Source organism: Erpetoichthys calabaricus, chromosome 9 (genome assembly GCF_900747795.2).
Source record: "Erpetoichthys calabaricus chromosome 9, fErpCal1.3, whole genome shotgun sequence".
Taxonomy (NCBI): domain Eukaryota; kingdom Metazoa; phylum Chordata; class Cladistia; order Polypteriformes; family Polypteridae; genus Erpetoichthys; species Erpetoichthys calabaricus.
Genome location: NC_041402.2, coordinates 124,799,629 through 124,813,495, shown reverse-complemented (window position 1 = coordinate 124,813,495; position 13,867 = coordinate 124,799,629). Strand labels below are relative to the sequence as shown.

The 13,867-nt window shown below is 38.2% G+C and overlaps 1 protein-coding gene across 1 annotated transcript in view; it reads right to left on the bottom strand.

Moving 5' to 3' along the window:
• Positions 1-13,867, bottom strand: part of zc3h18 (zinc finger CCCH-type containing 18) — a 154,755-nt gene that overhangs the window by 53,373 nt on the left and 87,515 nt on the right. The window contains exons 8-11 of the mRNA XM_051931485.1: positions 6,938-7,052; positions 3,389-3,648; positions 659-844; positions 389-520 (exon numbers count right to left, since the gene is read on the bottom strand). Of these exons, the coding sequence (XP_051787445.1) occupies positions 389-520; positions 659-844; positions 3,389-3,648; positions 6,938-7,052 (693 nt within the window). The remainder of the gene's footprint in view (positions 1-388; positions 521-658; positions 845-3,388; positions 3,649-6,937; positions 7,053-13,867) is intronic.

The window sequence follows — 13,867 nt, the reverse complement described above, 5'->3', positions numbered from 1 at the left end:
TTAAATAGATAATATATACTGTTTACCTTTTTAAAGGCCATACTTCAAAGTTCAAACTATGTAAAATACTAGCAGAGAAATGATAGATTCATAATAATAGATTTTGAGATTGATAATGAAGGGAGATTGAGTTACAAGTAACATAAAAATAATTTACCAGAATAAAACTAAAAAAAAAAATTATTATGTAGCATCTAAAATTTAATGATGTACTTACATAAAAGTTAAAAGAAATTAGATTAATAACTTGATAAAACATTCCAAAGGTGCAATTTCATTTTAAATTAATTTTTTTTTTCACACTCCAAAAATCAGTGTCATTTATCAACAAAACTACTTTAGACAGTTTGCTTTGATATCAATAAAATTTAGTCTGCAATATTGTTACCTTGATCTGCTTCCAGAGAACGAGCTGTGCCGAGAAGAGTGGCTTGAGTAGGAACTATAAGATGATGATCTAGATCGAGATCTGGATCGAGATGAACCTGACCCTGAATATGACGATGAACGTGATGATGACCTAAGGAAAAAGAAAATGACAAAACAATACATACTGATAAGAATTTAGTGGTGAGAAAATTAATACACATAGAAAGATATATATTTTGGTGAAGAGTCTGTTATAATGAAAAATATTCACTTAAAAATTCTTAAATACCGTGAAGAGTTTGACAGAGATACTGAAGATCCTGAAGGTCGGTGTCTCCTCCGTCCTCGGTTTGGTGACCCAGACACCCCAAGTTTCTTTTTGGGAGATTTAGACCGGCGCCAAGGGTCCTTCCATTCATCTGGTCTTTTTATCAGTGGAAGCCCTATTTCTTTTTTAGGTGGTGCTTCTGTCTGTCTGTTAAATAAATAAGTCACATTAACTGCAATGCAAATGATATAAAAATTATTTTTGCTCTAACAACAGCAAAATGCAATAACAACAATAAAAATATCACAATTTTTTTCTGCAAAAGTAGTCAACTTTTGTGACAATCATCAACAGGACAAATACATTTGGGAGTTTTGATTGATAAAATGTTTGTTTTAAAATGGAAATATGAACAAAAACACTAAAAAACTGTGTTGCCCTTTCTGCCACTGAGAAAAAGGTGAGTAGTAGTACAAGATAAACTTGCCCTTTTATGCTGCTGCATCACATTTTTTTATTCATGTGACTTCTGTTTGAGTAGTATTGTAAAGAATTGGGAAATTGAGAGGAGATTCTCAAAGCACCACATTTCCTTGGAAGGTGACATGATAATCTGCATCTCAAAGCAGTACTATTTCTTTCAATCTGAATCACAGATGCTGAAGGATTCCCAAAGACACGAGAGATACAATCTTGAGTACTTTCTGGGTACTCCAGTTTTGTTTCAAAATCTTAAAGATGTGTAAGGGAGGTTGACTAAAGACTCTAACGTTTCCTAGTTTGTGCCAAATATATAAATGTTTATACAGAAGAATCATTTCAAAATTTTAGATGTGGATACTATATCATTTAATAGGGATAAGTAGGACTCATTTTTGTGAAAATACAAGCTTTACGTTTGCATGATGAAACAGAGTGAGAGGGGGACTGACACCGACATACTTTCACCTGCTTTACTAGGTGGCATACTTGGGCAACAAGATTATGGTGTGATTTTTCTCAGTCTTCCAGCATGTAGCATTAAAGGTTACTAATGGAATGGGAATGAAGTACTTCATCCTCTACATGCTTTTCTTTGTGTATCAGTATCCATTAATTGGTGCAGTCAAATCCAAAATGTATTGATAATTTGTATCTGTTACAGGCAGTGGTGTGATCTGGTCATCAAAGTCTTTAAGGCAAATCATGCTTCTTTCTTCACTACAGTATCAAGCATGAAGCCTCTGACAAAGTAATGTTTGTGAAACCCTTAGACTTATTTATAGATGTTTCAGAAGTACCTTCCAATCAATTCATAATGAAATAAAATTTGTGTCAAAAATGTTACTTATCATTTTTAAATGAATGAATCATATTTAAATGGTAAATAGCAATTAGAGAAGCCTTTGTAAACGTGTTAGCACTGCTGAAACCAGTTATTCTGTTAAATAAATCAAGCAAAGTGTCTTTCGTTGGATTGGAAGGTACTGGCATTCCTAAAAATTTTATTCTGGGTTCAAGAATGAGCGCATTAAATTGCTTTCTCAATAAACATGTCACATGTGAATAATGAATTGATATCAGTAATTTTTAGCAGTAACAGACATTTGCAACATTAATAATGTCTTTATATATATTTTAAAAGGAACTTAATTGTAACTTAATAAAAAGTATTAATTTCTATCAAAACATGTAGTACTAGGGTGTTGTACCGTGTTAGCCATTATGAATGTAGAGAAAAGTCAAGCAAAATGACACCTTTTATTGCATATTGTAATCTTTTTAGTTAGCCAATAAAAGGTATCAAAACATGGAAAAATCATGGGTGATTCCCAACTTTTGAGAACTAGTGTATTTTGATTTTCAAGTAAACTCAATGCTAAGCGTAAAAAGCAAATATTACTTCATTTACCTCTTATCTCATTTGGAAAGAAACTTTGCTTTTTGTTTAGAACTCACATTTACTTGCCATTTTAACAAGTTAATCATAAGTGATTTCTTGCTACTTACAATATATGGCATCATACCCTATCATATATTTCATGTCCACAAAGCTTTAAGATGATTTAGAATAAGGCCACGAGTAGGAAAGGATTTAGAAACATTTATTAGTGTGTATGGACTTTCAATAAATAATTTGTAGGAATGCTTTAGAAATAATTGTAAACTTAAGACTCAGGATTATTGTGCACAAATTATTAAAATGAGAACCCAGGTCTCAGAGGCAGCTGGTGAGAGGGACAGAACAATTTCACACACTCCATAATTGGAGAAAGACACCTCTGGATGGCAGGAGGTATTGCCATCTACTGGGTTTAGCCTTAGCCTTAGCCTCACACTCTCTAAAATGATTAGAACATATGCCTCCAGCAATTGCTAGGTTGTATGTACTCTAAAGTCCTGACAGTGCATTGTACAATTCTTCCCACGATACAACTCATCCAACTTATCTTACTAATGTCCCTCTCTGATACAGAGTGTTCGGGCATGTGCAGGACTTCTACACTGTACCACTGTGGTGGTGCTATGCATTTGACAATAGGGCACCCCCCCCCCCACCAGGGCGGCACCCCCCCCCAACAGAAATGTGCAATTGTATGTGCATGTCTTACTCTTAAAGAAAATGTGCAAGTTTTTATTTGTGTATCCTTTAGGTATTTTGGAAAAAGATATCTTAATAAGGTATCATAATGGTATTGTACATCAGTTTTACTAAACTTTTTATGCATTTTTAATGGGGGGGGGGGGGGAAAGATGAACACAAGGGCTTACCTAGGTGGTGGTGGTGATCTGGGTTTGGGTTTTTCCTTCTCCTTCTCCCGTTCCCGTTCCCTTTCTCTTGGTCTTTCCTTTTCATCTCTTTTCATACGATCTCTTTCCCACTCTTCTTTCCTTCTCTGACGTTCCTTGTCCCTCTCTCGTTCCCTTTCTCGTTCTCGTTCTCTTTGCCTCCTCTCTCTTTCACGGTCTCTTTCTCGTTCCCTCTCTCTCTCCCGTTGTCGTTCTCTGGTATCCCGTTCTCTTTCCCTTTCCTGTAATGAATGAAATTGCCATTAGTTAAGACTTCAACAAAAGTTAGTCAATTTTCGAAAAGAAGAAGGAAAAAAAAATCATTAGATGTTGGTATTTACGCTCTATATCAGTTCTTACGGCATTTAAACAAATGTTTTTGGTCTACTGTATATCAAGTGTCCCACCAGAGGAACACCAACATATTTCAAAGTTCATTTGTGTACGTTGAAATAAACCCATAAGTCAATCAAAAGCAATAATGGTATTTTTACACCACCAAAGGGTTTCTTTGTTCAAATAAATCATAACTGCCCATTTTGTCTGTTCTCTTTCATTAGCAAAATATGCAATTTGCACACACATATACCATTACGGCTGAGTGAAACTGCTTTTGCAAAAGATCCTACTTATCTCAAGCCACATACAGTGAAAGTCTCATTACAACTGGATAGCTAATGTTCAGGGCATTCCAATGATGTACAGCTGCCTATGATTAGCAATTCATGGCATATGTCATAGCAGTACGTAGAAAGCAAGAAATATATTGTGCGTGTGACAGCTTATCTTTACACACTATTAAGCATTTGCTTCTGTCAGAGTACATAAGAACTGTTTGGTTGAACTGCAATATGACTTGGAAGTTTGTATAAGGGGAACATGTTGTTGTTCTTTTTCAAAAAAGAAAACATACGGTTGAGGAAGTCCAAGAAAAGTTACCTACTGATATGGAATATGAAGACCCTGAGTCATATTCTGATCACAGTTCTGACTTTATTGAGAATGACAGCTTGCTGAAGTACTCAGTGCTATACTTGATTTGTAAGTGTAGCTCATAGAATAACTTTGAAAGGGCGCAGTGTACAATGTTATACAGTGGTGTGAAAAACTATTTGCCCCCTTCCTGATTTCTTATTCTTTTGCATGTTTGTCACACAAAATGTTTCTGATCATCAAACACATTTAACCATTAGTCAAATATAACACAAGTAAACACAAAATGCAGTTTTTAAATGATGGTTTTTATTATTTAGGGAGAAAAAAAATCCAAACCTACATGGCCCTGTGTGAAAAAGTAATTGCCCCCTTGTTAAAAAATAACCTAACTGTGGTGTATCACACCTGAGTTCAATTTCCGTAGCCACCCCCAGGCCTGATTACTGCCACACCTGTTTCAATCAAGAAATCACTTAAATAGGAGCTGCCTGACACAGAGAAGTAGACCAAAAGCACCTCAAAAGCTAGACATCATGCCAAGATCCAAAGAAATTCAGGAACAAATGAGAACAGAAGTAATTGAGATCTATCAGTCTGGTAAAGGTTATAAAGCCATTTCTAAAGCTTTGGGACTCCAGCGAACCACAGTGAGAGCCATTATCCACAAATGGCAAAAACATGGAACAGTGGTGAACCTTCCCAGGAGTGGCCGGCCGACCAAAATTACCCCAAGAGCGCAGAGACGACTCATCCGAGAGGTCACAAAAGACCCCAGGACATCATACCAACAGTAAAATATGGTGGTGGTAGTGTGATGGTCTGGGGTTGTTTTGCTGCTTCAGGACCTGGAAGGCTTGCTGTGATAGATGGAACCATGAATTCTACTGTCTACCAAAAAATCCTGAAGGAGAATGTCCGGCCATCTGTTCGTCAACTCAAGCTGAAGTGATCTTGGGTGCTGCAACAGGACAATGACCCAAAACACACCAGCAAATCCACCTCTGAATGGCTGAAGAAAAACAAAATGAAGACTTTGGAGTGGCCTAGTCAAAGTCCTGACCTGAATCCAATTGAGATGCTATGGCATGACCTTAAAAAGGCGGTTCATGCTAGAAAACCCTCAAATAAAGCTGAATTACAACAATTTTGCAAAGATGAGTGGGCCAAAATTCCTCCAGAGCGCTGTAAAAGACTCATTGCAAGTTAACGCAAACGCTTGATTGCAGTTATTGCTGCTAAGGGTGGCCCAACCAGTTATTAGGTTCAGGGGGCAATTACTTTTTCACACAGGGCCATGTAGGTTTGGATTTTTTTTTCTCCCTAAATAATAAAAACCACCATTTACAAACTGCATTTTGTGTTTACTTGTGTTATATTTGACTAATGGTTAAATGTGTTTGATGATCAGAAACATTTTGTGTGACAAACATGCAAAAGAATAAGAAATCAGGAAGGGGCAAATAGTTTTTCACACCACTGTAGTTTAAGATTCATGTGTTCAATCACTAAAACGGGAGGCTGTCTGTTGTACGTTTCAACTTAAGATTGCTGGCAACGTACCCTAAAGCTCAATTTCATATGGGGAACCCCCAATCTTCTTTGATCAATTGATTGAATGTAACTGTTCCACTCCACTATTTTGAGTAGGTTTTTGACCTGCATTGTAAAAATGTGCTGTTTAGGTTGATTGGACTCTCTGTATTGATTGGACTCCTTTTGTATGTGTGGGTGTGCCTGTGACTAGCTCTGGAGCCCTGTTCAGGGCTGTTTATTACTATATGCCCAGGGCTGCCAGGAAAGGCACTGACTCCACCCTGTGACCCAGAACTAGAAGAAGCTGAAATAAAAATGAATGGATGTACTTAAGTTTATTCTAGATGTGAAATGCAAGAAAAAAAGCAACAGCAAAAAATACTTTTATATTGTTACACATTTATTTTGAACTAAAGTTTTACATTTGTATTTACATATAATCAGTGCTTAGTTTTCACTTGAAAGTTGTGTGCTGCAATGCATAAATACAGAAAAATCGGTCTAAAACATTTTGAGTGTTCTGATGAGATATTAGCACGGCATTCCCAAATTTACTTAATCCAGTTCATTGTCGTGAGTGTCTGTAAAGATTATGCTGGCAAAACTGGGTACAAGACATGAACCAACCAGGTTACCAGTCCACTGCAGGGCCCACTCAGGCACAATTTCACTTTCACATTCATTCGGACCAATTTCGAATTGCCAATTAACCTAACACACATATCTTTGAGAATGTAAGAGTAAACAGGAGTACTCCAGAAACACACACAGAGAAAATGTGCAAACAGATAACTGGGTGGACAGAGTCTGTGAGGCAGCAGCACAAACTGATGCTTCACTGTGCCCCGTAATGTGTAATACAGTATAATAATAATAAAAACATTCAAGCTTCGCAGTTATGTTTTGAACACTTCTATATTTATATATTGCAACAAATTCATACTTTTTACCTATCCATTTCTGACACTGGCCTTTTCTGGTAATTATCACATTAAGCAAAATCAAGACACCTAACAATATCTGAACTACTGTATACATCTACTGTTGATCTTAAATACTTACTCTATAGTGGTAGGGTTCTGGTTCTGTGTATTGAACTCTGAAATTTTCATATTGTCCTCCTCTGTAAAAGCATTCCATTTCATAATCATAATAAGGATCTGCATAGGGGTCATTCCTAAACATAAAAAAGAAGTGCTGGTTAATTACTAATACACAATTCTTAAAGGAATCCTTTTCCGGCTGATATGAAACTTAGCACAATAAAACACTGCTAAACAACAAAAGATTTGCATAAGAAAAATGAACTTATAAGTAAATATATGCAAGCCAGCAGTGTCCATCTGAAGTTTAAACCGTTTAAACATTTAAACCATGTGGATGATGGTTTAATTCAGGGGTTCTCAACATTGGTCCTGGGGACGGCTGCAGGTTTTTGTTCCAACCAGCTTTTATTTTTAATTGGGCTAATTAAGTGAACTGTTATTGCCCAGATTCTGTGTTTTGGGTACCATATAGAAATTACAAAACTAGGTTTGGTAAAAAAAAATAAATCAATAAATAACATAAATATATTATATAAAATATATATTAAAATGTACCAAGCAGTTATATGGGAATAATGTATTTTTTTTCTTTTTAACAATACTTTCATCTTGATATTCAATCTACTTTTCTGGGTGTTCTAATTGTTTACTTAATCCATTGTTTTCTAATTAGTGGGTCTGACGCTAAACTAGTTGCAACCTTTCATGATTCAGTGTCTTTTGCCTGTGTGTCTGCTCTGCTTGTTTTTAATTGTCCTTATTAACATACAATGAAGGGAGCAAACGGCACAGAGAAAGGGTGAAATATAATGAAATCAACAAAAGAGAGTTAAGCATTTAAATCTATAGCAAACACTGAAATATTTCTAAACATCTTATAAATGTAAAAATCATGCCTCTGTGCTTTCTTAATGTTGAATAAAAGAAGAGGAAAAACTACCAACTAATTAATTGAGATCAGTTTGTTATCAGTTGTCACTGATTATGAATCTGGTTGAAGCAAAAACCTGAAACCACAGTGGGCCCCCAGGACGACTTTGAGAACCCCTGGTTTAATTCTCATTTCTGACTGAATGAAGAATTCTTGAACTAGTTATTTATTTTGTCTGTTCACTTAGCTAACAACATAAGAAATAATAAAGTTACAATTTAAAAGCTGATTTGTAGAACTGCATCAGTTAAATAAATACATTTATTTTGAATTAGTGTTTTACCATTTGTATGTACATACAATCAGTACTGCTTATTATTCATTCCTTTAACAACTTTTAGAACTGACTGATTCCCATACAGTAGTGGTGTCAAACTCCAATCCTGGAGGGCCGCAGTGGCTGCAGGTTTTCATTCTAACCATATTCTTAATTAGTGACCAATTTTTGCTGCTAATTACTTCTTTTAATTAACTTGACTCAGGCGCTTTAGTTGTTTCTTTTTCCTTAATTAGAAGCCAAACAATAATGAGACACAAAACAAGCCACCACATCACACAGTATGCCAATGTAACCTGTGTGTGTGTGCTAGACCACCAATTATGTTGTCTGTTTTTTTTCAGAATTTACTGTCTTAATCTTCTTTATTTATTTATCTGGTTTGTACAATGCTATATACTGTATATTCTGCCGTTCTTTATTATATTCTGTAAGTGCCTTGAGCATGGGAAAGGCGCTATATAAATAAAATGTATTATTATTATTATTATTTGAAAATAAAGAAAGGTGATGGTCTCAGTAAGGGTGATCTCTCAACTCACCAAAACACTTTGACGATGTTCTTATAAAAAACAGAAAATCAACAGTTTTGGAAATGTCTGCTGTTGCAGAACGAGAGCAGCAACAAGCCGTGGAATTAAATAACGGGTTTAATTAACAGCAAGCATCGGCTTCTCATTAAGAAACTGGTTGGAGTTTGAAGCCCCAGTTTAAGCTGGTCATCTGTTGGCTCATTTCACATCTCATTTCTGTTTGGCTGTCATTTAATGAGGAAACAAATCAATTTAGAGGACTGAATCCTTCTAACATGGCTGTTAAAATAAAGGGGAAAAAAGTGAATTAGCAGTGAAAACTGGTCAATGATTAGGAAAAGGGTTAGAATGAAAACCTGCAGCCACTGCGGCCCTCCAGGCCTGGAGTTTGACACCCGTGCCATACAGGATCAATGGGGGACGAAGCCTATTTCTGCAGAAGAAGAAAATAACCATGGAGAGAACGCCAGTCCATCAAGGAGCATGCTCACTCTTTATCTGCGCTCATACACAAAGAGAAAATGCACATGGACACAATGAGCACACACAAAGTTCAAAAAGACTGTGACCATGGCAGCCTTTATAAGCTGTACTTTTGAGCCGTGAGGCAGCAGCACTAACAAGAAATTCATAAAGCTATATGATTACTCATGCTATGGCAATGAGAATAACATAATAAAATTAATAATACATAAAGAGACAGACTACTGTACACAGTTGAAATAGGACGGATCACACTGGTTTGGCAATAATCCATATTACTAACCGAGAATGATAAACCGGATATGGACGCAGGTACATGGCATGCCCATGGACGCAGGAGACATAGTGCGCAGGTGCCGACAGCGAGCGAAGTCTGATCCACCGAGAACGAAGGAGTCACAGCTCAATAACGAAGGAGCTCAACTAACGTAAATAAGAAATGAGGCAATGCGCCCATAGTTAACCACACAGCCACACAATAAAGAGGATTCAGCCCACTGCCCCAGAGTGAAACGGGAAATACTACGGAGTCCACAAAGGTCCACAACACACAGCATAATCAAACCCGAGATAGTACGAAAAGCGCAGGCGCCTACAACGCGTTTCTGAACCATAGCTCACCACCGCAAGCAAATTCTGATACACCACCAAAACCGAAAGAGCTCAACTAACAGAAATACGAAATAAAGCAACGAGCACAGACAATACAGAACCCTAACCGTCCACACTACACAGCATAGTCAAACCCGACATAGTACGGAAGGTGCGTGCGCCTACAACGTGCGTCTAACGCACCGCAGGCAGACCCCCCGAGATGGTACAGAAGCCCCAGAGATACGGACTCCACAGCATATGTGAATCACATTACAGTAATACAATAATATGAGTACTCACAGACAAAACAAACACAACAGGCTTCGGTGTCCCGCCCCACAATCAAACTGGAGAGAGTACGGCGTCCCCAAACGTCCACAAAACACAGCATAGTCAAACCCGAGATAGTACGGAGGGCACATGCGCCTACAACGACTACCACATGAAACACACACACGGCACCAGAGGTATAACATTAGCTCAACTAACCTAGATAAGCGCCTACAACACGTCACGGCTCAAAAACAAAGGAGCTCAACTAACGTAAATAAGAAATGAGGCAACACGCCCATAGGTAATGACACAGCCACAGAAAAAAGAGGATTCAGCCCCCCACCCCAGAGTGAAACGGGAAAAAGTACGGAGTCCACAAAGGTCCACCATACACAGCATAATAGTACGGAAGGCACGAGTTAGTACGAAAGCCGAAGGCGCCTACAACGCGTAATAAGAATAAAGGAACGCTCCGTATTGAACGTACGTCATCCTCACACGTCCAAACTATACAGCATAAGTGAATCACATTACAGTGATGCATTATTAACAGTACAACCACAGAAAACGCTCCGTATTAACAGTAAGTGCAATTATTCATATTACTAACGGTAAACAACGGAGAACTAATGGAGTCACGATCACGGCTCCAAAACTATACAGCTCCACTGACGGAGCTACAAAAACGAGCCCGCATGGACAAAAACAATAGACGTCGGCGCCTACAACGTGCGTCTGAAACCGCGGAAGCAAAACTGTCTCGGCTCCAAAACCAAACAGCTCAACTAACGGAGCTACAAACACAAGCCTGCATGTACAGATACAATGAACGTAGACGCCTACAACGCGCGTCTCAAACTGCGGAAGCAAAGCAGGCACGGGTTCAAAACGACAGTGCTCGACTGATGGAGATACAAAAACGAGCCCGCCTGGATAAAATCAATGAACGCAGGCGCCTACAACGCGCGTCTGAAACTGCGGAAGCAAAGCAGGCACGCATTCTGTAATGAGTCCACTATTAGTGAACATTCATTAGGATTAATGAATATACTTCCTTTGTTCGTCATCTACACCTTTACACTCCAATATATCTCATACATTCATCAATGTATTTCGGGTTACCCAACACCGGGGGTAGGTGAGCGAAGCGAGCAGGGGGCGGAGCCCCCTTGTGAATGAGAAAAGGATCCTGAGTAAATTCAGCTCTACATATTCCAAAGTGATGACTCATAGATAGCTGTGAATTCATCAAGGGAAGGCAAAGTGTAGTGAAAATAGTCATACTGTATGTGATCTTGCACTGCACCAGCAGGTCAGACAAAGAGGAATCAGAAAGTGCTCATGATTCCTCCCTGCAGATGGCCAGAGGGAGGAGCAGATATCTACTCAGCAGCAAGTGCATGTCACCCAGCATGAGTGTGTCAATGAAGTACACAGCATCCAATCCCTCAGACAAGCAAAAGCAGGGGAGAGGGCAAGCCATTGGGCCAAGGAAGCCTTCAGAAGCTTTGATTAGAACCTGTTCCTAATGTAAAGGAGAGACAGGTACTGCAGGAAACATGGAGGAAGGCAGAAGAGCTGGAAAAGGAAGGGCAAAATGCACTTTGGAACTAGCTCAAATACAGGCTGAAACCCTGAGGATAGCAGAAAGAATACAAGCACACAGAAGTAGGAAGGAGAGAGACAGGGCAAGGTTTTTTTGGAGTATGCTGGTGGAGAAAAAGAACAGAGAGCTAGAAATCAGTGAGCCAGAGTTGATAAGTTACAAAAAGAACAAAATTGGCAGCCACAGAAAAAACATAAACATTTTTCAGTTTTGTGTAGCATGTTGGTTTTTCAACCCATGCTAAGGGCCATATTCTGGATCTTGTATGTTCCACTGGTCTGCAGAATGTCTGTATATCCGGTACTGTTATTGATATCTCCAATCACAAGCTGATTGAATTTAGGTTCACTTATCCCCTCCCTAAAATAAGTCTAAAATCTAAAATAACCTATTGTAATATCATGAACATTGATCAGTTATCTTTCTCTATGTCTGCTGGTGCTTCCTGTCTCCATGATTTTTCTGGGTTGTCTTGCCCTATGCAGATTATATGTCTATATAATTCCACATTGTCACAAATTTTGGATCATTATGCACCTATTAAATCCTTGGCTGTTCTTACTACCCTGTCATCTCCATGGTTTACAGCAGAATTGCGAACCATGAAACAATCTGGTCACCGATTGGAAAGGCTCTGGAAGAAGACTGGTCTGGCTGTTCACGCCCTAGCTTACACCGAACACCTGAACGAATACAGATGTGCCTTATCGGCGGCACATTCAAAGTACTATTGCACTCTTATTGACTTTGGTACCTGTCGCCCTAGATCTCTTTTTAACACAGTTAACAGACTTTGTCAACCTGCTGTTAAAAATCCTTATTTCTCTGTTGAGCACTGTAATCTATTTTTGGACTATTTTCAGTCAAAAATTATGACCATATATCAAAGTTTCTCTACTAACCATTCCTCATCTCTGTCAACTGATTACTTCTAAATCTACAGTTTATTTATTTAAATTTAACCCCACTACACCAACTTCTATTGCTGAAGTAATATCTAAATTAAATCAAATCAACCTGCCACCTAGATCCTGCCCCTACTTTACTGATTAAGGCTTGCACTAACAAACTTTCAGCCCCCATTTCTCACTTTATCAACTGTAGTTTCCGCACCTGTGTTGTTCCAAGTGATTTAAAAACTGCTGCTGTAACCCGTTTTAAAAAAACCTGGCTCAGATCCCTTTCAGCTAAAATTTTATCGTTCAATTTCTAATCTTCCATTTATGACTAAGATCTTAGAAAAAGTTGTTGCTGCTCAACTCCATGATTATTTAAATTTGCATAACCTGTTTAAGCCTTTTCAATCGGGATTCTGAGCCCTACATAGCACTGAAACTGCTTTACTTAAGGTAGCCAGTGACTTACTTATAACCACAGATTCTGGGATGGCCGCTATTCTAGTTCTTCTTGACTTGTGCGCAGTGTTTGATACAGTTAACCATAACATTTTACTGTTCCGACTTTCAGCAATTGGTATCTCGGGCACCGCTCTTTTTTGGTTCACATCATACCTCAGTGATCGCCAGTATTACGTCTTCATTAGGGAATACAAATCTGCCACTACTTCATCCACACAAAGTATCCCTCAAGGGTCAGTTCTCGGTCCAGTCCTCTTCAACATCTATATGCTCCCATTAGGTGAGATTATTTGTCAGTATGGTCTCAGCTTCCACTGCTATGCCAATGACACACAACTTCATGTAAGTGTTGATGCAACTGCAACATCTTCACCTGTTGCACTGACTGACTGCATTCGGGAAATCAATCATTGGATGACAGATAATTTTTTACAACTCAATCCTGATAAAACAGAAATCTTATTAGTTGGTACCAAATCTGTCCTCTCTATCCTTTGTGGGCAAAAAACTGACATTGATGGGATCGTGGTTCAACCCTCAGCATTAATCCGTAATTTGGGTGTCATCTTTGATCAGCTTCTTACTTTTCAATCACACATTACCTCAATAGTACAGACAGCCTTTTTTCATCTTTGCAACATTGCTCATCTGCATTCTTTCCTCAGTGTGAAAGATACTGAGACACTCATTCACAGTTTCATCACTACCCATCTGGACTATTGCAATGCATTGTTTTATGGCATCCCGAATAAATATATCAATATATTTCAATATGTTCAGAATTCTGCTGCTCGTTTACTTTCACACACTAAAAAATCTGCTCACATCACTCCTGTCCTCTATGATTTACATTGGTTACCAGTTTCTTCAAGAAACAAATATAAAATTATC